The following is a 27,203-nucleotide window of genomic DNA, read 5'->3' as shown; positions in this document are numbered from 1 at the left end:
GATGGATGCACTGTTATATGTTTGTGAAAACAAGTAAAAATCTAAGCTGTTGGAACTTTAAAACATTTTGAGCCTTAAGGGAATCCTGATTATGGGATCTGAGTCACATGTAAATAGGCAGCTTTATAAAGTAGGCAGCTGTGACCTTTGTTTCTCTGATGATAGATTAGCCTTTTTCCTTACCTATGTTGTTTTGTAAAATGTTATAAACGACTAAGGGGCACCAGGGAAGACCCCTTCTCTCTTAACTGTTGACCTTCATTATAAAGTAACTTCCCTCTTTCCTCTTTCACAGACTTCATGACTAGCACATTGTCTAAGATGGAATGTTAAATACACTCTTTCAAATAGGAAAAGAAAATAAACTTATGGAAAAGAAAACAACTTGTAACTAATTAAATTGTTGTAACTCATAAGCCAGCCTTGTATAGAAAATGTTATAATCCCACTAAGTTTCTTTGTTTTCTGCCTGTATATGCAAGATCTTAACTCTGGAGCACTGACTCCCTTCCTTTGGAGTCTGTGTTATCTGAACAGCATTCTCAGCTTTTCAGGTGAATAAAGGCTTTTAAACTGGATTCTGATCCTTTCCATTATTTCAGGTAGACGTACTAATAATATGGTAGTATATAGTCATTTTAAAAGACGAATTTTATATATACTATATATGTGAAAAGATAAATGAACTTCAAGGTATTTTGTCGTCTGGAAAAGATAGTTGGCAGATACAGTATGATGCCAAGCAATATAACTTAGTATATCACATTATATTCATGTATTACTTATATAATAAAATGTATAATAACAAAAAATGGAGGGATACAGAAAAAGAGAACTCTGCCATCATCAAGGTAAGAAAATGTACGTGAAGGAGTAAGAAAGAGAGAAATCAGAACGCAGCAGGGCAGCAGTATTTAACACAAAATTTTCAAACAGGGGTTGTACTCTATATAATATACTGTCAAAATTTGGGGCAGTGGGTGCATTTAGGAGTACAGGCATGGATTAAGTGGATCCTCTGCTTAGGGTTTCACAAAACTGCAATTTTGGTGTCATTGGTCTGTGTTCTCATGTGGATGATTGGGGAAAGATTTACTTCCAAGTTCACTTAGACTGTTGACAGAATTCATTTCCTGGAGTTTGTAGGACTTCTTGCTGGTTGGCTATGGGCCAGAAGCTGCCTTACAGCGCCTAGAGGCTGCCCATGGTTCCTCACCATGTGGACTTGGCAAGCATGGCCACTGCCTTCATCAGGCCAGACAGGACAGTCTCTAGAGAGAGTCTGTTCATAAGAGAGAGTCTTTTATAATGTAATGTGGTAGTCATGGGAGTGATATCCATCACCTTTGTTATATTTACTTTCAGAAGCAAGTCACAAGTCCAAACCCCTCTTAGGAGGACGGGACCCAATACAAGTATGAACATGAAGAGATACTGGGAATCAGAAACCATTGGGGCCACTGAAGAATCTGTCACACAGGCATATATTTGTTGCATTGAGACAGGGAAGCTATTTTAAGATGGTGTGGTGAAAAAGGATAAAAGCTCCTTACTCAGGCTCTAACTTATCCTACTCTCAGTCAATCGGTAACAAAAGACCCAAGAAGCTGTTAACTGCAAGCTCCTATTTCAGAGGGCTAGGGACTTCCCCAGATCCCCACCTGTACAGTTAGACTCCAACCTACAGTTACCCCTTCCTCACTTTAATGCTAAAAATTACTCCTGGGGTGGAGATTTAAAACGCTAATGCTACATATGATGTATGAAAAAGCACATTGGGCCACTGTGCAAGCACTAGAAAAACTCCTCCTATAGGTGCCCTGATGTAACCCCCCCATAGAAAGATCCTATAAAACTCACCCACACACTAGCCTCAGAGCAGTTCGTTCCTTTGCCTTTCTTGGTGCTGACTCCCTTGCGCACAAGCTGAATACACTTTCCTTTGCTACCATGTTTGGTGATCTCTTTTAATCTCTATCATGGGAGATCATAAGAACCCAGGGCAACAGTAACAGCTTCTGAGTTTTTTTAATTAAAAATAACTGTAATATAATCCTTGAATTTTTAAAATGTAGGGCACTAAAGTAAAACCTAAATCCAGAGTACATCTGACCTCAAAGTTCATGGCCTTCTCACTTCCCTGGCCATAGTTTAAAGGTATACATATATAATATATATAATATATATACACACACACACACACACACACACCCCATGGACTACATCCAGTTCAAACTGGATTTCCAACATTTCAGCAAATCTCTGGAATGAAGAGTGTAAGTAAAGGCCTAGGAGTCACCTGGTTTCTACCCATTTCTGGGTTGTAAGAATATGTATATTTCTTGATCCTCAGTTCCAGCATCAATTAAAGGGAGTTAATTTTACCATCTATATTCATTGTTTTTGTGGTTACCCTGGAACTCAAAAAAGACACCGATTGCTCAATAAATGCTTGTTCCTGGAGTCACTATTACCAATATGGTTATATAAAATGAAAGTGAGCGAGAAGAAAGGAGATGAAATTCTTAAAATTAGTGGCGTGTTTTACTGGTCGTCACCAACCCTCAACCCTCACATTTGTTCCATCACAAAAACAAAACAAAACTTTGCTAATTGCAAAGGAAGAAAAAAATGCATGTGATTGCTTTAAAAAATGTATGCATTTGGTTATTACTGATATGAGTTTGTCATTTGTGTTTTTAAATTTTTTCCTTTTATGATTGTCTATGCCCTTTACTCGTTTGCTTTTGGAGATGTTCACTGATTTGAATATAGATATTTTATTGGTTGGGTGTGGTGCAATCCTAAGCTTTGGAGGCTGAGTCAGGAGGATACTTGGGCCCAGGAGGTCGAGATAGAAGTGAGCCGTGATCGCCACTGCACTCCAGCCTGGGTGACAGAGAGAGACCTCATCTCTAAGAAGAAAAGAAATACTATATTTACCTCTCTCTTTCTCTCTGTCCAATACACCCAGATATTCCCGTCCCCACTATGGTGATTTACCTCTTCATTTTGTTTACGCTGTGTGTGGAGTGGGAGTGAGAGAGCCAGCGTGCAGTTGCCTTGGTTCAGCAGCCAGCCCATCGCTCCTGCCTAGTGTGACTGTGAATACTAGGTGTATGTTACAACCGGGAGCCGTGTATACTCGGGGAAGCGCATCTTTGGAAACTTTGGTCTGTAGCGGCCGCCAGGATTCTCTGCAGCCCCGCACCCCGGTGGCCGAACCGCCTGCCCCGGCCCAGACACTGCAGCCGCGCCCGCCCACCCGGCTGCGCCCCGGGGCGCGCGCCCGTGCCCGGCCCCCGTCCGCGCCGCCGCGCCGCCCCGGAGCCCGCTGCGGTCACGCTGCGCCCGGCGTCGCGGGGTGGGCGGCGAGGCACTCGCAAAGCGGGTGCTGAGGGCGTCCGCGCGGGCCATCCGCGTCCAGGGCGCTCCGCCGGTAAACTTCTGCGGGCGCCGGGCTGGAGCTCCACGCAGGGCCGGGAAGGAAAGGTAAGAAGGTGAGTCCGGGGGCGCTGCGGCCGCCGCCTTCCGAGCTGTCCGCACCCTCGCACCTCGCGGCCGCTTGGGGCAACTTAGCGGGCGCGACTTCTGCTGGGCCGGCGACCCCTGCGAGCGCTTGCGTCTCGCTGCTCCGCGTTCCCGCGCTGCCCGCGCCGCTCCCTTCCCGGCTCCCGTCAACTCCGCGCCCTAGGGTCTGGGGTCTGGGGTCTGGGGTCCAGTCTGCGCAGCTAGCTGCTCGCAGCTCGGAAGTCTAGGGGTGTCCTCTGCTGCGGTTCCTATCCGCGCCGACCCCTGGAGAAGGCGAGTCGTCTGCCCTAGAGGCTTCTGGGCGAATGTTCCTCCCAGATCTTCTCCCGCAGGTCCTACTCTGGCCCCAGGCACCCTGGAGTCCAAATAAACAGGCCAGGTTTGCAAGGAAGAAAAGCCGTTCCTAGGGGCCCTTATCAGTCTTGGGTTTCCTGGGGAAGTCATGCCACCGCCGGGAGTTTCCTTTCCCCTGTCTGTAAGCAAAGGGCCTGACTGGTGTCAGTGCTCTCACACTGTTGTCACAGAGTTGGGGGTACGAAAAAGCTGCCTCATCAAAGGTCGCGCTGACCTGTTTTCTCTATTTGGGGATCCCCTGCCAAAAAAGAAATTTGCCAATTAGTAAGTTGTCTTATCACCATGTCGGTTACAGTGGTATAGTTTTGATGGTCTGTATTTTAGGCAAAGATGAAAGACACAATCAAAATACAGTAAGGGGCAGTGCCAAAAATTTAGTCAGAAGACATTTGCAGAAAGTGAAAAATTCTGTTTGTAAATAATAAATGGAAAAGTAGAATTAGAAGCCCCCTTTTGAACGCAATTTGATTTACTAAACTTCGTTGCTTCCTGACTTTTCACTCTAATATCAGTAGTTAGATATTTTGAATTTGCAAGCCTACAAACTGCAATTGAGTTTTATAGCAGCCTTAAAAAATTATTGTTGCCTGTTCATACTAAGGTGGCTATTTTTTCTTCTTGTTTTTAATTCTACAGACTGTTGCGTGAAAATATCCTCTTGTGAGAGTACAATAACTTGGCATTGTTCTTTGTGACAATAGAAAGCCAAACAAGAACTACGTGAGACAGAAAATATAAACAAAAAATTGGATCTCAGTTTCCATATTTGCAAATTGAAGAGCTCTGGATGATCCCAGATTCCAGATATCTCTTAGGTTCTTTCCTGTCCTGAAAAATTGTGGGTGGGTATGTGTGTGTGTCTTCAGGAGCTTGGGATACAAATATTAATTGAAATCTAAGATATTCTCTGTCTTCAAAATTTTATACATTTAAATGGGAAATATTTGATAGTTGAGTTTCTTTAATCATATCAGTCCCTCAAAATAGCTGAATCATGGTGCATCCTCTGCCTCTAAATGGTTACATTCTATGCTATTAAATAAAAATGTGTCATGGGAAACAAAAATCGCATACTTTTCACCACAAGACTGACACACTAGATAGGATTGACACAGTAGATAGGGTTGACACACTAGAGCGCTGATGCCTGCTTATTTTGAAAGTCTCTAGGAAAAATTAAGAATGTTATGAAGCATTTGCTACAGTATGTGAGCGTAACACATAAGCAACATGGCAGGCAAGAGATTTCAAAACTACTTTGGAAATATCCATGATAGATCTGAAAGTCTATAAACTGCAGTTGAGATCACATTTGGTAATTATGGTCATTGGTCAGCTCGGATTATGAGCTCTCTCGAGAGAATGAATTTCCCTCCAATTAACAGAAGAGTATATTGAATCACTGATTAGATTGTTTTAAAGGAAGAGAGAAAATGTCTCTCCCTTTTATCTAAGTAGTTATAAGAAAAAGTCTTACAGGTAAAATTATATTATGTGTTTTCTAAATTAAATAAATAAATAACGAAAAGTTCCTGACTGAAGTTACCTGTAAAAATGCAGGGTCCTCCTCCAAACCAGAAAATCCAGGGATTAATTCACACAGACTTACAGCAATACTTTCTTATTTTGTGTTCTTCAACAGGGTAATAACCTCCAGTGACTCTGGCACACTGAAATTGGCTAGGATGGGATCATGAAGGAAGGGGTTGTGGGGTAGTAGTATTGGAAGGACAAGCAACTGGCTATGCTTATAGAAGAATCTCCATCCCTCTGAGCTTCATTTTCCACTCTGAACAATGCTGACAATAATATGTAGGTTTCAGAGTTGCTGTGACTCCTAAATGGATCTGTGTTTGTAGGAACTAGTAACCTGCACAGAGAAAAGAGCACAGCTAATCTTGGTTCTTCCTGTCTTTCTTGGAAGGTGTTTGTTTCCTAGCTGAACAAGTTGCAGCTGAATTGTAGATAACAGCTTTTGCTTTTAATTTCAAAAATTCTATGTGGCAAAATCTTGATAATTGTTGAGTCTGGGTAACAAGTATATGGGAATTTATTGTATACTATTTTGTCTATTTTTGTGTGTGTTCAAAATTATTCATCAGAAAAAAAATTTAAGTGCGAATCTGAAAAAAAACCCAACACTTTGAGTTATTTCTAGTCCAGAATTTCATTTTATATTGTATGTTTCATTTTACATTGTATTTTTAAATTAGTGAATATTTAAATATAAAGAAATATAAATTATGTACTATATAGGGAGTGGATGGGCAGCGACTGGTCCTGGAGAACAATCCATGGCAGTCTTCAAATTTTTGTGTGGAATTTTTCTTTATTATGAAACAATCTAAAGAAAATATGACAGTGTTGATGTTTGTTAATTCTGTTTGTTGGGTTCATGGATTTTTTGAAGTTTTTATATTTAAAATTTTTTTACATTGATATACAATCACCATATTGTTTCCCAAAATAATTATAATACAAATAATGCAGCTATTTTTAAAAAGGTAAAAATAGTTTCTATACCACCATCAAGACATATTCATCTTTAACATGAAGTGAAAATCATTGCATATGTCTTTCTATTTTTATACAAATAGGATATATTGGCCAGGCTTGGTGGCTTACGCCTGTAATCCCAGCACTTTGGGAGGCTGAGGCAGGCGGATCACCTGAGGTCAGGAGTTTGAGACCAGCCTGGACAACGTGGTGAAACCCTGTATCTACTAAAAATACAAAAATTAGCCAGGCATGGTTGCCCGCGCCTGTAGTCCCAGCTACTTGGGAGGCTGAGGCAGGAGAATCATTTGAACCTGGGAGGTGGAGGTTGCAGTGAGCCAAGATCGCACCACTGCACTCCAGCCTAGGTGACAGAGCAAAGCTCTGTCTTAAAAAAAAAAAAAAAAAAAAAAAAAAAGTCAATCGATTAAAAAGAAATGCTTTTATAAAAAATAGAATTGTTAAATAAGCAGGACGCCATTGGCCTGAGGCTTTCTCCCTACTTTGAGTTCCTATGTGAAAAACTAACTTTGTACATAAACAAACAAATCTAACTCAAGAGTATATTTTTTGTAATATATAAAAATATACTTTTTAAAATATATTACATTATATATTAAAATAGCCAGGTTTCAGCCAATCATAGGCAGCCAGCTCATCACACCATGCCCAAATAAAGCAGATGCAGAGCTGTAGCCAATCGAGTGATTTTGGTTTTTTACTTCTGTGATCAGTTTATAAAAACTGCAGCTCATGCTGCTGGATAGAGCTCTGTGAACCTCTTCTGGTTCTGAGTGCTGCCTGATTTGTGAGTTGTTCGTTGTTCAGGTAAACTGTTAAATTTATCTAAAGTTTTAACAGGATGATACTATATATGCTTTTTAAAATAAAAAAATTATGATATTTTTAACAGAAGAAACTGTAGTGAAAGTGAAGGAATTGCTGAATTTGACATCAGTATTCCTTCATCCTGAGAGATAACAGATTCTAAACAAGTCTTCCAAACTAAGAGAAAAGATTCTGAATACATCTTGAGATCAAGATTTTTAAAGCATACATTTATTTAGACAGAGGCTCCTTATTATAAAGGATGGAACACTGGGCACTTTTACATTACCTATAGTTTCACTTCTACTCATATCCCAATTTTTATTATTTGTTTATTATTTATTTATTGAGATAGTCTCGCTCTGTCACCCCAGGCTGGAGTGCAGTGGTGCGATCTCAGCCCACTGCAACCTCTGCCTCCTGGGTTCAAGCGATTCCCCTGCCTCAGCCTCCCGAGTAGCTGGGATTACAGGCATGCACCATGCCACCCAGCTAATTTTTGTACTTTTAGTAGAGATGGGGTTTCACCATATTGCCCAACCTAGTCTCAAACTCCTGACCTCAGGTGATCCTCCCGCCTTGTCCTCCCAAAGTGCTGGGATTACAGGCATGAGCCACTGCACCCGGCCTATTTTTTATTATTTTTTTAAATTTTGGAGACAGGGTCACACTCTGTCACCCAGGCTGAGTGTAGTGGTATGATCAAGTTCACGGTAACCTCAGCCTCCCAGGCTCAAGCAGTCCTTCCACCTCAGCCTCCCATGTAGCTGGGACGACAAGCACACACCACCACACCCAGCTTTTTTTTTTTTTTTTTTTGGGTAGAGTTAGGGTCTCACTATGTTGCCCAGGCTGATCTCAAACTCCTAGGCTCAAGGCATCCTCCCGCCTCAGCCTCCCAAAGTGCTGGGATTACAGGCATAAGCCACTATACCCAGCCCCAATTTTAAAAATATGTTTATATTGTGAGGATCTATAACATTTGCATTGGGTTTTGTAAACTTCATTTCTGATACAATTTTTTTTTTTTTTTGAGATGGAGTCTTGCTCTGTTGCCCAGGCTAGAGTGCAGAGGTGTGATGTTGGCTCACTGCAACCTCAGCCTCCCAGGTTCAAGCGATTCTTCTGCCTCAGCCTCCTTAGTAGCTGGGATTACAGGCATGTACCACCACGCCCAGCTAATTTTTGTATTTTTAGTAGAGACAGGTTTTACCATGTTGGTCAGGCTGGTCTCGAACTCCTGACCTTGTGATCCACCCGCCTCGGCCTCCCAAAGTGCTGGGATTACAGGTGTGAGACACCACGCCTGGCCATTTCAGATATAATTTACTCTCATTTTTATAACTAAATGAAATCATGATGAATCACTGGTTCTTTTACCATGGCATCTCAAGTATCAAGTTTTGATTCATCCTTTGATTGGCTAGATTTTGTCAATGTGTTTGTTTCCAAGAAGGGCTCATTTCCTGTGTCTTTTTATGTTTGAAATGTCCATGTTTCTTTCCAGACAGTCCCTGACTCACAATGGTTTGACTTAACCATTTTTCAACTTTATAACGGCACAGAGACAATACACATTCAGTATGCTAAACTTTTGGTGTGGTTACACCCAAGTAAACACATCATCAACATAAATTGAAAATATTGTAAGTCCAACATGTGTTTTCAGCTTATGATATTTGCAACTTACCATGAGTTCACTGTACATTGGGGAGCATCTGTACTTGAATGACCATTTGGCTGGCTATACCATTTTTGAGCCAGTTTCCTTACCTCCGGATTATATAGCCCTTGCTCCATTCACTGCTAGCATCTAATGTGGCTGTAGAGAAGTCTAAGGTTGGTTTCAAAATTTCTGGCTGGGTGCTGTGGCTCACGCCTGTAATTCCAGCACTTTGGGAGGCCAAGGCGGGCAGATCACTTGAAGTCAGGAGTTCAAGACCAGGCTGGCCAACATTGTAAAACCCCATCTCTACTAAAAATACAAAAAATTAGCCAGATGTGGTATCATGCACCTTTAATCCCAATTACTTGCAAGGGTGAGGCAGGTGAATTACTTGAACCCCAGAGGTGGAAGTTGCAGTGAGCCGAGATTGTGCCATTGCACTCCAGCCTGGGGCAAAGAGGGAAACTCCATCTAAAACAAAATTTCTTCCTTACAATTGATTTGCTTTTTCTGCCTGGAGTCCTAAAGTATCCTTTCTAATCCTGAAGTGTAATAATTCAGGCTATATCATTGTTAAGCTCTATATCAATTTTTCATGGAACCTGGTGCATTCCTTCTGTTTCTATCCTTTCTATTGGAATAATCTGTTGTTCTTAATTTCAGAGTTTTTTTTTTTCCCATTATAAATGCTTTTTCTTTCCCATTTTGTAATTCTCTACTTCAAAGACACCAATTATTCTTACACTATGTCATCTTTGTTCTCCATAATGATTATATTATCTTGTTTTAATTTCTCCTCTGTTTTCTTCATTCACCATACTTGTCTAAATGATTAAAATGTAACTGATTTATAAATGAAAGTGTAGCATGGTATAAACAGAAGCAGGTTAGGTATGAGGATATTTGGATTCTAACTTGGCCAAGTCTTTCTTAAAGAGGTTTTCTTGCTTGAAAAATAGGAAAACAACTAACCCTCCCTCCTGCCCCCCCAGTATTTTTGGAGCTATGAAATAATATACATGTAGTAGTCCACGCAGGTTCTGACACAGGGTTGCTACTCAAAAGATGCTGGTAGTTATTACTTATTCCTCCATTCAAGATGGAGGAGGGGTGGTGTTAGAATTCAAGTTCCATACACATTTTACATTATAATTGTTCTGGAAGTCACAATGCATGAAGGATAGATAGTACCTTTTTCCCTCTTGTTATAAAAGGAAATTTAACCTCCATGAGAAAAAGAGAAAAACAGAAGCACTTTAAAACATTCTGTTTGGAATTTATTTTGTGGAATCTCAGCTTATTTTCTGTTGTTTGTATTCATTTTCAAGTTTATATTAAATCTTGGTAATGCATGGAAACCCACCAACTAGTGGACCATCCTTGATCAATACTTGGTCAGATATGAAAGGAAATTTAAGCTAATGATTCTAATCTCATTAAGACTTTAGACTGCTTTAAAATGTAGCATTTATTTAAAATTTAGTATGCAACAACTGACTTTAAATGAGTTTTAATGGCTGGGCACAGTGGCTCACGCCTGTAATCCCAGCACTTTGGGAGGCCAAGGTGGGAGGATTACTTGAGTCTGGGAGTTTAAGACCAGGCTGGGCAACACAGGGAGACTCCATCTCTAATTTAATAAAATAAATAAAATAAGTGTTAGGTAGTTTATTTGTAGATAAAGTGTATTTTTAGTAATATTTAAAATAGACCTCAGTTTTGAAGACGACTTAAATAGTGTTAACATTTGAATTTCACTAAAATGCAGGCTCCATGAGGACAGGATTTTAATGAATAATAATAATTATTATTATTATTATTTGAGAAAGGGTCTTTCTCTGTCACCCAAGCTGGAGTGCAGTGGTGTGATCACAGCTCTCTGCAACCTTGACCTCCTGGGCTTAAGTGGTTCGCCTGCCTCAGCCTCCTGAGTAGCTCGGAATACAAGTGCATGCCACCATGCCCACCAAATTTTTTTTATTTTTTGTAGAGCTGGGGTCTCACTTTGTTGCTCAGGCTGGTCTTAAACTCCTGTGCTCAAGCACTCCTCCCACCTCGGCCTCCCAAAGTGCTGGGATTATAGGCAGGAGCCACTATACCTGCCCTAAATTATTGCATATATTAATTGACTATTTTTATGGCCATTTGAGAGCTAATGATACAGTTAATTATGTTATAATGCATGTTTTGAAAGTAAGCATTATTCCAACAAAATTGACATATATTAGGGAACGATTTGGGCATAATACAACTTTTGTGTTTGCTTATGCATGTTTTACCCAGAAGAAACACTGGGTGAATGCATTAGATTGCAACTAGCTGACCTAAGCTATGTAGGGATACACAAAATGCAAAATGCAAACACATACTTCTCAAACATCTACCAGCTCTCTTGGTTTGCCATGTATTATTCTGAAAATTTACACTTTGCTGTCCTTTCACACTTGTGAACTTTCCTATGTAAAAACATGCTCATTCTAGGATTTAAGGGCTGAGAAAGAGTGCAGTTTTTTATTCCTTCTTCCACCACTTCACTGTAACTCACAAATTGCAACCATTCCCATACCACTTCCCTAGCAAAATTTTGGCGTTCTTTTTTTTAAGATCAAGTGCCATATTTGTGTATTTTAAAGCATTTAACATAAATAGATAGATAAGCTGTGCTATTGTTTTTATTAAATTCCTATCTTTTAAAGAATGTGCCACTGATGAAGATTTAAAGTGTTATATCCCTAACCCCATTTTCTTGTGAGCCCTGTGGTGGTTACTGCACAGTTTAGTATAGTGCAGCGACTGTTCAGAATCATATGTTGTTGGGTTACAGTAGAATTGACTCTAGTTGATTAAAGTAGCGTAGGAGTGCTATTAAGTGTCATGCTGTCGAGACAATAAGGGTGATATCTACATCTGGCATACTCTCTACTAAAAGAGTCCACCTGGTTATTTAGCCAGAAAAAAAAGAAAAGGCAGAGATTATGGCTAATTAGCTATCATACATGATCTTGTTAGGGCTGTTTGCCAGGAAGGAACTTGAGAACTTGATCTAAACATAGAAAACGTGAGTTCATTTTCTGCATATAGGTCACTTGGAGTACAGGAAAGCACAGGTGTCTACCATTGATTCATATAAAGAAACGACTGCTTGATGTATCTAGTTTCTCTTGCATCTTTCATCAGGAATCTCTCTTTAGTAAACTTACTGCATGATGTCATAGCAGCTCATCAAAAGGGAGTGGCTTCCTGCTTATGCCTTTAGCCATTTCCAGGATATGGAGAAGTCAGAAGAACTTGAGCAGAGCCTGTCAATTATTTAAAACAGTCTAATGGCAAGCTTGAGAAGTAGAGATTTACTGCTGCTTCTTCAAATTAAGGATTTTTGCAACTATAGGGCTGAGTGACTCGTAGGACATACCCTCCTAGCCCTCTGAGCCTCAAAAAACTGTAGTTTCTTAAGAAGACATTTAAATTATTGAATCTAAACTGAAGAAAGAAAATAAGAATGTTGTTGATTTGTTTTGTTCCAGTAAATCCAGATATTTGTTGAAATTATACATGTAGCAGGATATTTTGGTGGTGAAGAGAGCAGACACTGGCATCTACCTGCCTGGGAGTGAATCTGGGCTCTATCATTCGTGTTTCCTTAGGCAACCAACTTAACTTTCCTAATACCTCAATTTTCACATCTTTAAAAACTGGACAATAAAACTATGTGCTCAGTAAATGCTAGATGCTCGGGGTAGCACATGAGAATCAGGAAGATGAGAGCTGGATATTGCCTTCCCAATGCTGAAGTCATCTGGCCTTGGTGGCGTCACACAATTTGAAGAAATACAGAGTTAATTATTTTGAGTTTCTCTGGGCTGTATTTTGAGTGTCAATCTCTGAATGTATCTGAAACGGTTAAGTATTTGCCCTATCTTTAGGGCTCAATGTTACAAAGAACTGACTGATCAACCATGAAAACCATGGTATTCCAGGAATTTTGGAGATTGGTATATGAATGTCATAACTATTGTGGAAGTTCCCCATGTGTTCAAATGCTTAACGGTATAGTGACTACCTGACTGTATGAAAGGAAAACCTCTTCAGTGACACTGGGAACCACAGTGAATTTAATGTAATTCCCAGGGTCTCTCATAGGGTCTTGTTTTCCAGGTTCTATCAAGGAATGATTCTCACCTGATTTTCCTGATTTAAATCTAGCAAGGATTGAGTGTCTTCAGCTTCACAGATCTATATTCTGATTCCATTGTAAAATATAGATTATTAGATTAATGAAAAGCCTCATATACAGTGAGTACTTATAACTGTTTATGTGTGTGTTCAGTTTTCTGTTGCTGTATAAAAAATGATTACAAACTTAACATCTTAAAACAATAAACATTTGTTATCAGTTTTTGTGGGTTGGGAGTCCAGGCACTGTTGAGCTGGATCTTCTGCTCAGGACCTCCCAAGCCTGCAATCAAGCTGTCAGACACTCTGAGCTTCTTCTTTGGAGTATAGGGTCCTCTTCCAAGCTTCTCAGATGGTTCACAGAATACAGTTCCTTGTGGTTGTAGTACTAAAATCCCAGTTATCTTGCTAACTGTTGGCTGGGACTTCTTCAAGCTCATAGAGGCTGCCTGCTGTTCCTTTCCTTGTAAACCCCACAGGCAGTTCACACATGGATGTTCGCCTTCTTCCAGTAGGAGTACATCGATCACTCTGACATCCAATCTCTCTCCAGTCCTACGATGGAGTCCTATATAACTTAACATAATCATGAGAGTGACTATTCCACCACCATTTGCCATATAATGTTACCTAATCAAGGGAGCATCTATCCCATTCCATTCACGGGTTCTGCCCACACTCAAGGAGAGGGAATGACACAGGGCATGTATACCAGGAGGGTGGGAATGTTGAGAGCATCTTAGAATTCTGCCTGCCACAGTGTGTGATAAAATGAGAGATAAATCATGGGTAGAGATAAATGTGATGTTAGCTGAGACATGAGAACAGAAAAATATCCAGTGTAGCCTGTCCGCATGTTTTTTGATTTCCTCAAGTCTCAAGGAGACTCCAAGATCTCATTGATAAGGAGGATCAAAGGCATGCTCCAGCCAAAGAGACTGGTGGCACATGAAGAGTCTCCAAGTATTGTGTGAAAGCAAAGGCTGGCATGGATACTCTGGAATCCACATCAGAAGATGAAATGAGAAAATGAAACCATGTAATATAATTGCTTGGGAAGGGGGAACTCTCCTCAGGCAAAAGGAAAAAAGTGATACTTCCCTTGGTAGGATAAAGGAGCCAAGTGCTATACTGGGGTTGGCCACCCCTGTAGGCAGAAACCAGATGGTGACATCTATGCTTTGGGTAACATCTGACTGATGGCAGCATATGAGTATTGTAACCTATACCACTTACATTTCCGTCAACACTCCGTTCTGAATCTTGGATAATTCTTCCACATTTATACACTTATGCATTATACATATGCAATGTTTGCATAGCATCATGCCAAGTCTTCTCATTTCTTCTGTTACTTGAGAGACTCTAGACCAGCATTGTCCAATAGAAATATAATGTAAGTCACATAAGCAACATTTTTTTAAAGTAAGAACAAATGAAGACAGCTTTAATAATAGGTTTTATTTAACCCACTATTTCTAAAACTATCATTTCAATATGTAATCAATATAAACATTAATGACTTATTCTTTACTTTTTTTTTGAGGCTGAGTCTCGCTCTGCAGCTTATTGCAACCTCTGCCTCCCAGGTTCAAGCAATTCTCCTGCCTCAGCCTCCCAAGTAGCTGGGATTATAGGCGCCCACCATCACACCTGGCTAATTTTTGTATTTTTAGTAGAGATGGGGTCTCACCATGTTGACCAGGCTGGTCTTGAACTCCTGGCCTCAAGTGATGGGATTACAGGCGTGAGCCACCGCACCCAGCCCATTCTTTACTTTTGTACAGTCTTCACAATCTATTGTGAAGACTTTCATTTCTCCCTATGCTCTTTTTCAATAACCTTAACAACCCCAGTTTTTATTTAGCATTGACCTGTGTGATGTGTGATAGTAACTGCTAATTCTCTCTCCCTTTATCCTACCCTTTATCCTCTGCTGTAAATTCTGCTAGACTCAGAAAATCAGATTAAACATGGCTAAAACTGAGTTCCTTTTTCCTCTGACTTATTCCCTAACTTCAAGATCTTGCATAACTCCAAAATGTCTTCAACCCTTCTTTGTTCCTCTGTCTCAATAGATCCTTTCACTTCTTCTTCATATTCTTCATAGTCTAATAGATGCCTCCTTTTTTTTTTTTTTAAATTCAACAACTGTTGATTCAGGAGCTTTCTGACTTACTAACCCTTATTCCCAAGCTTATTTCAAACACGGTTTTCCTACTTGTGCACTCATCTTTATCAGTCAATAAATGTTTACTAAAGACCACTTTGTGCTAGACAGAGAAATATTTCAAATATATTTAAATATATATATACACACACAATGATCAATAAAGCTGTTATTCTACACACACACACACACACACACACACCACCTAAGCTCATTTTTTTTTTTTTTTTTTGAGACGGAGTCTAGCTCTGTCGCCCAGGCTGGAGTGCAGTGGCGCGATCTCCGCTCACTGCAAGCTCCGCCTCCTGGGTTTACGCCATTCTCCTGCCTCAGCCTCCCGAGTAGCTGGGACTACAGGCGCCCACCATCTCACCCGGCTAGTTTTTTGTATTTTTTAGTAGAGACGGGGTTTCACCGTGTAGACCAGGATGGTCTCGATCTCCTGACCTCATGATCCACCCGTCTCGGCCTCCCAAAGTGCTGGGATTACAGGCTTGAGCCACCGTGCCTGGCCCTAAGCTCATTTTTTTAATGCTTGAATATGTAACCCAACTGAAAAAAAATTAAAAAATTGTGATGCTTTAAAAAGGAAAAATACATAATGGTCAATATGACACAATCTATGATGGAGGCTATGTAGACAGATAAAAAGGCCATTAAAAACTCAGCTTACAAGATGCACTTCAAGCTACCATGGTCAGGAAAGGCTGCTGCAAAATGTCCACGAGCCTTCATCCCTCTTGGACTGATGAGTGTATGGAAGGAAAACATCTTTTCACCAGGGCAAAGGATGGAAGTGAGAACACATGAAGAGAAAATGTGCCTTTCCAGCTCCTTAAAAACAAGGATTAAAATCCAGATCCTTTATTATGTGGAATGTTCTGGTGTCTCTTTTCCCTCCCCCGCCCCCACCTGTCACCTCCTTCCTATCTCTTAGATTTGTTCAACAGTTCTTAACCCTGGTTGAACATCAAAATCCCTGGGAATTTTGTGAAAAAATTCAGTGCCCCGCCGACAAAACAGGCCAGTTAAGTAGCAGTCTCTGGAGCTGGGCCCCAAACACCTGGTGTTAAGACCTGCAGTTCTGCCACTCGGCTCTATATTTTGACCTATGTTTGGAATCATCTTCTACACATCATATGGAGTCATGTCGTTTTAGAGCTCTTATGATGTCCAATTCTTTCATTTTACCAATGAAGAAACCGGTCTAAGGAGATTAAAATCACATAGCTTTGGGAGGCTGAGGCGGGCGGATCACGAGGTCAGGAGATCGAGACCATCCTGGCTAACACGGTGAAACCCCGTCTCTACTAAAAAAAAAAATACAAAAAACTAGCCGGGCGAGGTGGCGGGTGCCTGTAGTCCCAGCTACTCGGGAGGCTGAGGCAGGAGAATGGCGTAAACCCGGGAGGCGGAGCTTGCAGTGAGCTGAGATCTGGCCACTGCACTCCAGCCTGGGTGGCAGAGTGAGACTCCGTCTCAAAAAAAAAAAAAAAAATCACATAGCTATCTAGGGATACAGCTAAGACTAGAACCCTTCTCTTGAGTAGTAATCAAGCTGGATAGACTAGATAAGAGAATGGTGAGCTAACACCGCACTACATCCCACCAACAGAAAACAGGACGGAAGCACATGACGTTGAGTAATCAGCATGGAAGGACAGCCAGCTGTCAGGCAAAAATGGACAAAGCTGAAGTCCTACAAACGTGTTTGGCAAGGGTAATTCAGACGTCATTCAGGAATAGCATAAAACAATGCCTGTCAAACTTTAGTGTGCAGAAGAATCAACTGAGAGCTTATTAGAAATTCATCTTCCTGGGTCCTACTGCAGTGAGTCTGGCTCAGTTTTCTTGGGTTGGGCCAGAGAAGGGGCATGTTTAACAGGTTACCCAGGTGATTCTGATGCAGATGATCTGAGGACACCCTTGCAGTTTAGGAAGCACTAAACATTGAGGTAGAAGATTGATGATGGCTTCCCAGAAACAGGCTCTTTGACCACTAGACCATGAAGACTCAGGAGAAGCATGGTTACTGGTCTGTATCTACCACCAGTAGGAAGTCAGAACACACAAGATAGGGGAGAATAACACAGAGATCACCCCTGCAGAAATGAGTAAGTTTAGAATTTATAATTTAAAGATTGATAGCAGCCAAAAGTGACTCATCAGTATTTCTGTCTTCAGTTGTAATCATCTGGGGGAAAGAAGGTTTTTGAAAACTATACTCTCGGCCGGGCGCAGTGGCTCATGCCTGCAATCCCAATACTTTGGGAGGCCGAGGTGGGCGGATCACTTGAGGTTGAGTTCATGACCAGCCTGGCCAACATGGTGAAACCCCGTCTCTACTAAAAATACAAAAATTAGCTGGGGTGGTGGCACATGCCTCTAATCCCAGCTACTTAAGAGGCTGAGGCAGGAGAATCACTTGAACCCGGGAGGCGGAGGTTGTAGTGAGCCGAGATTGCACCACTGCACTCCAGCCTGGGTGACAGAGCGAGACTCCATCTCAAAAAAAAAAAAAAAAAAAACACCACCAACAAAACCATACTCTCCTAATGGCCCAACTCTGTAACACAAAACCAACAAGTATAGTGATGCTATTTCTATATTGTTTTCAAATTTGCAAATCATATTTAATATAGGTTTTTGTTTCAACCTCCAGTACTCTTTAGGTAGATAGAATAGGATGATATTTCCTCTGCTTTACTGATGAATAAACATGCCGGAGCTCACCTATGTGGCAGAGAGGAGGCTAAAGCTACATTTTCTAAATCTTTTTGTAGTGGAAGCAAAATAATGTGGTATAGACTATGAGCTTTGGAATCAGGCAGACCTGGGTGCAATCTTAGTTCCATTATAAGCAAAGTGACCCTGAACAACTTATTTTTTCTCTGAATTTAAATTTTCTTATCTGTAAAATGGAGATAATAGTACTTTCCTCCTGGGGTTGTTAAATAATTTTAAAAATATGCCTGGCACATAGTTGCTGGGTAAATGTACCACCTCAAGGACAAGTCAAAAAAAACAGCTTAAGAAATGAGAATTTAGCTTAGGGAACACATGCCAAAGTTGAGAGCTGATCCCAATTAATGAGTAGAATATTGATGGAATGTTGAGTTTGTGGGTTGCTTAGCAACCAAAACTCACTCAATACCACTGACTGCCCGAGTTGTTGTTTTTAATCAAAGCAGTAAACTGTTCTTAAGGAGTTCAAGGTTGTGAACAGACATAAGGATTCCCTTATGCATTTGGGGTTGTGCCAGGCATTTTGAAAAAGTGATGCCCCAGCTCCTCTGTGTTCTTGCACTTAAACATCTTGGACATTTGGATCTCCCCATTTCTGTGCCCATAGATGACAGAAGATGTTACAACATCTGTTACATTGGATAGAGGGAGAAGGGAGAAGGCAGAGTGCTTGCACTTCTATACCAATGTATTAAGCCAAACTTATGGAGTGCTAGGGCTCAGAAATACAAAAGCATTTGTCTTTGCCCCTGCTGCCCTTTAGAATTTCAGTCTAGGAGAGGAAACCAGTCAATATTGAATAATACAGCAAATGATTCATGAGCAGCTCTCTGTGTCCCCAGCAATATTCTAAGAGTTACAAACTGAACAGTACAAGAACATATTAGGGTAAGTCTGAAATATCTATGGTTAGGATTTTTATTTTCTTGGCAAAGCAGCCCTGGAAGAATATCCCTGTTAGGTTCCCCAAAACATTAATACTTGATTCACAGTCTTGAGAGCTGGCACTGAGTGTTGGAGAGGGTCTAAAGAGGGGCGGAGGGGAACTGGAGCTCCATGCCACCACCTCTTTTACCTGAAGCCAGAGACTCAACCAATCTGTGCCCTTCTTTTCTCATTAGTAAGCTGGGCATAATGATTTAGATTCTGCCTCCCTCGTGGCAATGAGTGTGATGCAATGAGATAATAAATGCATAAGTTCTATTGCAATAAATGCAGTTTGTAGCTAATTTGCCAGCAGGTTTACATTGCATGTCATTGAGCATCCTTGTATCTTCATTTACATTTCCTATTCCTGTATAACTCATAATCTTAACAATTTAAAGAGAAAAAAAAAAAAAACAGATGAGCTTGGAACAACTGTGTTTATTTGCACTTGAGTTTGTCTTCATCATTTGTAGCTCAGTGTGCTAACTTCTTTTGCAGTGAAGATCAACTTTAGTGCTTAGGAAAGAAATCCATTGTGCCACTTTGGCATGTGAGCATTTATTTACGCAAAATATGACCTCAGGCCTACAGGCCTTTAAGGCAGACAGCTGGTTGATGAATCATGTTGAACATTCATATAGTGCTGCTGGCACAAGTCAGAAGGACACTCCTGCTCATCACCTGCCCCTGTCAGTTCTTCCACTTCTAATAAAGCATATCTGTTTTGGTGACCAAATAAAAACACACCAAGTGGAGAAGGGCTGGGTGTGGAGTAATTTAATCCGGGCAAGTCAGCACGCTGCATTGAGCGGTACAGTATCAAGGATAAAAAGATGGGTTGGTAACAGCTGAATGAAACGAAGTAGATTAGAAAGGTGGAAGCACAGTTCCCCTTATAATCATAATGGGTCATGACCCTGGAATGTAGGAGCCCCAATATATCCTACAAATCAAGATTTTTAAGGAGACAGGGTTCCCAAAAGTTCCCTTCTGAATTGCCACGAACGTTTTACATGGCCTTTCTCTATTAGCATCATTTAACATTTCGCTGAGGAATATAAATTTTTAAGGAAGTTGAAACCAAAGTTCAGAGCTCCACTAGCAAATCTTTTTAATACTGGCTTTCGTGGGTGTGTTTGGTATCCTGAAAAATTGATTGATTTAAAATGCCCTAGTTTTGAAACAGCAGGGAGACTGACATTTGCAGCCTGGTATTTTGCAATTCTCACTACTCATTGTATTTTTAAAATAATTTTTCTTTGTTGTCATATCCAATAGAATAGAATTTTGTGCTTTGTTTAGAAGAGGAGAAACTGAACATGTTCAGGATGCTGGCCTGTCTTGAATTTCATCACTATCATCTCATAGATTGATTGGTGGGGAGAATAATTAGGGATATGCAGGATGTTTGAAATGTAATTGAAAACAAGTAAAAACAACAATATGACTATAAGTTGTAAGTCTAAGTGTTTTTTTTCTTTTTTTTTAAATGATTCACCTGGCAGTGTTCTTTTTTTTTTTTTTTTTTTTTTTTTTTTTTGAGGCGGAGTCTCACTCTGTCGCCCGGACTGGAGTGCAGTGGCCAGATCTCAGCTCACTGCAAGCTCTGCCTCCTGGGTTTATGCCATTCTCCTGCCTCAGCCTCCTGAGTAGCTGGGACTACAGGCGCCCGCCACCTCGCCCGGCTAGTTTTTGTATTTTTAGTAGAGACGGGGTTTCACCGTGTTAGCCAGGATGGTCTCGATCTCCTGACCTCGTGATCCACCCGTCTCGGCCTCCCAAAGTGCTGGGATTACAGGCTTGAGCCACCGCGCCCGGCCCGTTCTTAAAGTCATTACTTACTGAGAAAAGAATCACTAAGATAAAAAATCAGGAACTTCAACAACAGCTCCTTTATTTCCATTTCTACTTCTGTCGGTGATTACACTGTTCCATTTTTTTTTACTCCAGCTAAGTTATTTTCACCTCTGTGTATTTTTTCCCCGATGGGGCAAGATCTGTGATATCTGATAGTTTATTAACAGGTGTGCTGGAAATAATCTATTTCAAAAATAAAACACTAAATATAGCACACAAGTTCAAGGCTTTTGAATGTTACCATGGTTTTAAAAAATCAATGTCATGAATGCTTTACACTGAAATCATTTATTGTTAGGAAACCGGGTGGCAAATGATACATATATCCTGTAGCTCTGTCATCATAGCTAATGCTCTCCTGACTCAGATTACATATTAGCATTTCCACCATATGGCTGAAAGGCTAGAGAATATATGTGCAGAGGAACAGAGCTGGTAATATTTTTGACCATCTGGTAAATAAATACATAACAGGAATATTAATATTTATTTAGTCATATGATGCAAACTTTAACCTGAAATAACTACTAATACAACAAAGTAGTACTACATTTATGTTTCTCAAATAATTTCGATCTAATTTATTAAACATTTTCACAGTCAATTAATGCTCTTAGAATGTGACTTCTAATTATGTTTCTTATGTTTATTGATACAGTAGGGTTCCTTTTCATGCCAAATTTAAAAATCTTTCATGAGAGGCCACATGATTGGACCCAGCACATGGGCATGAGCGCCAAAGTTCTGCTCTGCCAGTGACCACTGTGTGGCCTGGGATAAATTACCTGACCTCTCTAAGCCTCAAATTCATGTGTAAGTGGTGAATGACCTATTATCAGATAGTATCCCTCAAAGGGTGGGCCATGGAGAACCAAGGATTAACACATCAGAATCACATGGGGAGCTTAAAATACAAACATCTGGGTCCTGCCTGCAATGATTCTGATTCATGTATCTGGAAGCAGTCCATGAATCTGCAATTTTATATATATATACACACACACATATACAGACACACACATATGTACACACATATACGTGTCTGTGTGTGTGTAAATATATATATATATTTTTTTAATACAGAGTCTTACTCTTTCACCTAGGCTGAAGTGCAGTGGTGCGATCTTGGCTCACTGAAGCCTCTGTCTCCCAAGTCCAAGTGATTCTTGTGCCTCAGCATCTTGAGTAGCTGGGATCCCAGGCGCACGCCACCACGCCCGGGTAATTTTTGTATTTTTAGTAGAGACAGGGTTTCGCCATGTTGGCCAGGCTGGTCTCAAACGTCCGGACTCAAGTGATCCACCCGCCTCAGCCTCCCAAAGGGATAGGATTCCAGGCACACGCCACCTCGCCCGGCCCACATTTTTAGTCACTGTCCCAGGTGATTCTGAGGTATACTGAATCACTCCCATAGAGACGAGATTAATATAGAGCACTTAGCTACCTTGAAAAATACGTAGCTAATTTTAATAAATATACTTTTTAGACCATAGAAATTTAACACCCAACAGCACTTGTGCTTAAAATACTCTAACTTCATAGAAAATAGGAGGTTAGCTTGCTCTGCTGATCATTAAATATACCTCACAGTTCTCCTTTTTGTTTAATTAGATCCTTTATCTTTTTTCTCTTGCATAGAAAATAGCAAAATATTTGCGGACTGGATCCAAATCAGGAGCCCAGATGAACTTAAAGAAGCAAGCATGGGATTCTTAGTTTTTCAAGATCCATACACACGAAGCCTTTAATCAGCACCAACTCCAGTGTCCAAGTTTTCTCTGGTTTTGTGAAGACTGAGCAAAACTCCCATGATGGAAAGAAAACCAAAGGACTTAGTTACCTGTTTCAGTGTCATCTAAAGTCAACTGAAAAGTGAAGCAGGCAGTAATATAGCCATGGAAAGAAATTCAAGTTTATGGAAGAACCTAATAGATGAACACCCAGTCTGCACAACCTGGAAGCAAGAGGCCGAAGGAGCCATTTATCATCTTGCCAGTATTTTGTTTGTAGTAGGTTTCATGGGTGGCAGTGGATTCTTCGGGCTCCTTTATGTCTTCAGTTTGCTGGGGTTGGGTTTTCTCTGTTCTGCTGTCTGGGCTTGGGTAGATGTCTGTGCAGCCGACATATTTTCCTGGAATTTTGTCCTCTTTGTCATCTGCTTCATGCAATTTGTTCATATTGCATATCAAGTTCGCAGCGTAACCTTTGCCCGAGAATTCCAAGTGCTGTACAGCTCCCTTTTCCAGCCCCTGGGGATCTCTTTGCCTGTCTTCAGAACGATTGCTTTGAGCTCTGAAGTGGTTACTTTGGAAAAGGAACACTGTTATGCCATGCAGGGGAAAACTTCCATTGATAAACTCTCCTTGCTTGTTTCAGGAAGGTTTGTACCTTTGGTGCTTGCATGTCTTTCCTCAAGTATTAGTTGTTTGTATTTCTTTCCACTATATTTTTCCATCTCAGTATTGCATAGTCCTTGGTGGCATTTAGCACCCTGAGGCTTGAGGAACTCTTCGATACATGAGTCACAGGCAGCCATTTAGAGTATATGGCATTATTTACTTGAAGCAGAAAATAATCAAGAGCCTTAATATTTCATCTTAGAAATCAAATTACATGAAACTTAAAATTAAAGTATGAATTTGTTTATCTGGATATGATATTTGTTTCCTAGATAATTACTGAAAGTCAAGAAGAGGATGATGTCAGCTTGAATTAATAGAATACTTATATTGGCGTGCAAAGTATTTTAAAGACTCTTTGATAGGGCATTCTTTTAAGTAACAGAGAACATTTAAAATTTTATTATTATCTTTTATTCTTCAGTACATTCTAGCAATTGCCCATGGGAAGCAGGCGGGGGGACACTTCAGGCACATACATAGAAATCTAAACTTTGAAAATAGGCCAGGTGTGGTGGCTCACACCTATAATCCCAGCACTTTGGGAGGCCGAGGCAGGATAATCACCTGAGGTCAGCGGTTCAAGACCAGCCTGGCCAACATTGTGAAACTCCCATCTCTAACTATAAATACAAAAACAAAATTATCCAGGCATGGTGGCATGTGCCTGTAGTCCCAGTTACTCGGGATGGTGAGGCAGGATAATTGCTTGAGCCTGGGTGGGAGGTGGAAGTTGCAGTGAGCTGAGATCATGCCACTACACTCCAGCCTAAGCAACAGAATGAGACTCTATCTCAAAAATAAAATAAACTTTGAAAACAAAGTTTGGGAGAGGAAACAATAGTGGGATTACTCATGGTTTTCAAAAAGTTAAACATTTGGCTTACAGGCCAAGCGTGGTGGCTCATGCCTGTAATCCCAGCACTTTGGGAGGCCAAGGCTAGTGGATCACTTGAGGTCAGGAGTTCGAGACCAGCCTGGCCAACATGGGGAAACCCCATCTCTACTAAAAATACAAAAAACTTAGCTGGACATCGTGGTGCATGCTTGTAATCCCAGCTACTCGGGAGGCTGAGGCATGAGAATCGCTTCAACCTGGGAGGAGGACGTTCCAGGGAGCCGAGATCATGCCACTGCACTCCACACTGGGCAACAGACTGAGACTCCGTCTCAAAAAATAAATAAATAAAAATTTGGTTGACAGAGGTACTTGCAGAACTCCTCTATGTTAAATGTTTCCCTACTTAATGTAAAATCTGACAGAGTCCATTAAAACGTTTTATTGAAGCATAATATGCATGCATACATAGATATATATCATAAATGTACAACTTGATGCATTTTCTGAATTTCACTCAATATTCCAGAATCCTGACTGTGTAAGGAACGTGAGAACATGAATCTTACAGGATATTATGTCACTTATTATAATGTATGAATTTAATATTTGCCTTTCAAAATCGTAAAGGGCAAAAGAGTCATCAGGGATGTGAAATACACTTCCTCTACCCCCACCCCTCCCCAGTTAGTCTGTCTTTCTCTTTCCCTTATAAATGTTGTTCTTGTGTTTTGATAGGATCAGAGTGACAGTTGATGGCGAATTTCTGCATTACATTTTCCCCCTTCAGTTCCTGGATTCTCCTGAGTGGGATTCACTGAGACCCACAGAGGAAGGCATTTTTCAGGTAAGGGATACCAGACCACACAGTTAGCACTCCCTCTTTCAAACAGATGTTTGTTTAATAATAAGTAACCAAACAGAACAATGGATAAGAAAAGAATATTTTAAGACTTTGGAATGTACTTTGCAGCATACATGACTTCCCAATTCTGTTGGACTCCTGATGATTAATGCCATTTTATAGGTCCAGTGATGAGAAGAGCAGGTGCTACATATGACAGAAAGGAGGCTGTGATCAATACTTTAAGCTATACTTTGCATAACTGCATGTTTAGGAATTAAAATATAATTGAGATTTGACTAAACACTGCTAATGCGACAGTCTAGAAAACATCAAGAACAAAAACTGCACTTATTAAAAAATAAATGATTTTTTAAATTTAAAATGCCAGTGGATTTCACTTGTTTTCCAGCAACAGAATGCTAAACTTACTGTCGTTACTCTGCTGCCACGTCTGGCAGTTTTGAAAGATAATCATTTCAGCAGGTTTCATTTATTTTGTTACACAATTTTCTTATAAATATATGTGTGTATGCAGCACACTCAAATATGTATGCAAATTAGGTATATACATTCTATTTTTGCTGCAGAAACTGCATTAGGGTTAAATGTCCGCAATCTTCAGAATTGACTTGGAAATATTTCTGTAACATTAGCCAACTTTTTAAAAAAATATCAAGTAGTTCTCCCTTCAATGAAAGAAATATAGATACTGGGACTTAGAAAAACAGATAGATTGAAGATGGCTAGAACATTGTGATTATTCATATTATAGATTATATATATAGTGACAAATTTTATAGTTTCGATTTTTGCAATATATTGTAGGTCAGTGGGCTTTTTCAACCGTAAAAAGGCAGCAGGTGAAATTAATTTAACATTTGGGGTAGAAAAAATGTGGCAGAAGTTTTCTTGCTTCCACATCTGTTTATGTGTGGTCTTGTGTTTTTTAGGTAACCCTCACTGCAGAAACTGATTGTCGATATGTGTCTTGGAGGAGAAAGAAATTGTATCTGCTCTTTGCTCAGCATCGTTATATCTCCCGCTTGTTTTCAGTGCTAATTGGCAGTGACATTGCAGATAAACTCTATGCCTTGAATGACAGGGTATATATAGGAAAAAGATATCACTATGATATTCGGCTACCCAACTTCTATCAAATGTCAAGTCCAGAAATACGCAGATCACCCCTGACACAACATTTTCGGAATTCCAGACGATACTGTGATAAATGACATCAGAGTCTGAAATGTATAAGTATAAAAAAAGACTCTCTCTTCATCATTCCCCAAATGAAATAGGAAAATACAAAAAGAAAGAGCTCCCTAATATTTTTATAAATCAAATTCAGGAGTGAGATACCATTGCTAACTGTTTTATTCCTTTCAACAACTGCATTGTAAATAAATTTTACAAATGTTTCTTGTATTTCTTATTGTTATAATTGAGGAGGGGGTAGATGACTATGGGCAGTTTGCCCTTTTCTGCATCAAACCTGGGAGAATGAAATTCCACATTTTCATTCTTTTCTCACATTTACTCAAATGCATTGTCTTGCCCTATAGACTCAGTGGTTGCTTCTCAAGAAGCAGCCAGCAAGTATTCTCAGCCTGAGGGTGGGTTGCTACTGTCCACATAAGCATTTCCAGAATTCACTTTTTTGCTACAACCTCCAGTGAAAGGAAGATATATTACTGTGGTGGGCAGCAATTATTTATTTTAAATGTGCAGTTACTTGATATGACTAAAAAGTAGAATAAATGCAAGAGATAATATGTGAATCCTGAAGCCTATTTTATTGCTAGAAAATAAAATAACATTTAAAAAGAAGCATTTCGTGGAAAACAAAGCTGCCTGATCATTACTAAAAGAGTACTCCTGAACCAATAGTAAAAATGTTGCATGGTGTTTCAGTTTCAGGTGTTCAGCAGAAAGAGCTTTCAGTGGTGTGAATGGGCAGTGAGGGTTCACAGGGACTGCAGAGCCCATCACACAAACACAAGGGTCTGCCTCATAGCAAGTGCTTCAGCTTTGTGAAGAAGAGCTTAAGAAAGAACCCTAGTTGCAGATCTGATCCCCTCCTTTGGAAAACTGGTTTTCTGAAGATCCCATGCAGACTATATTCTCTGATACATTATCAAATATTTAACAAGTGTATATTGAGCACCTTCTATGGCTCTAGGTGCTGACCTGGGCATGGGGATACATCAGGTAACAGATGCAGATCCCACCCCTCATAGAGCTTACATTCTGGGGATGCCGGAGACATAATAAAGTAAATCAGAAAAACCTATATTTAGAAGGTGATAGTACCAAGGGGAGTGATAAATTAGAGAAGATGGATAAGAAAGGGCATTGCAATTTTCACAGGGTGG

At 40.3% G+C, this 27,203-nt stretch overlaps 1 protein-coding gene across 5 annotated transcripts; it reads left to right on the top strand.

The window, feature by feature from the left end:
- Positions 1-3,293: 3,293 nt before the first annotated feature.
- Positions 3,294-26,256, top strand: POPDC3 (popeye domain containing 3). 5 transcript variants are annotated; one of them, XR_004442830.1, is made up of 4 exons: positions 3,294-3,492; positions 22,386-22,756; positions 24,723-24,831; positions 25,782-26,256. XR_004442830.1 is itself a non-coding variant. In XM_033234724.1 (4 exons), the coding sequence occupies exons 2-4, from the start codon at positions 22,643-22,645 to the stop codon at positions 26,061-26,063; spliced, it is 876 nt and encodes a 291-aa protein (XP_033090615.1). In that variant the 5' UTR covers positions 3,294-3,492; positions 22,386-22,642; the 3' UTR covers positions 26,064-26,256. The 5 variants fall into 5 exon arrangements, 3 of the variants coding, with proteins under 3 accessions (XP_033090615.1, XP_033090614.1, XP_033090616.1); XR_004442829.1 differs by having other exon boundaries at positions 3,294-3,500; XM_033234724.1 differs by having other exon boundaries at positions 22,386-23,127.
- Positions 26,257-27,203: the final 947 nt, after the last annotated feature.

This window comes from Trachypithecus francoisi, unplaced genomic scaffold (assembly GCF_009764315.1).
Source record: "Trachypithecus francoisi isolate TF-2019V2 unplaced genomic scaffold, Tfra_2.0 Lachesis_group15, whole genome shotgun sequence".
Classification (NCBI taxonomy): domain Eukaryota; kingdom Metazoa; phylum Chordata; class Mammalia; order Primates; family Cercopithecidae; genus Trachypithecus; species Trachypithecus francoisi.
This window is presented reverse-complemented; position numbering and strand designations above follow the sequence as displayed.

Coding starts and splice junctions, on each gene's coding strand:
- POPDC3 (XM_033234724.1), top strand. CDS start 22,643: ATGGAAAGAAATTCAAGTTTATGGAAGAACCTAATAGATGAACACCCA. Junction 23,128..24,722: donor TCCTTGCTTGTTTCAGGAAG/GTTTGTACCTTT, acceptor GTGTTTTGATAG/GATCAGAGTGACAGTTGATG. Junction 24,832..25,781: donor CAGAGGAAGGCATTTTTCAG/GTAAGGGATACC, acceptor TGTGTTTTTTAG/GTAACCCTCACTGCAGAAAC.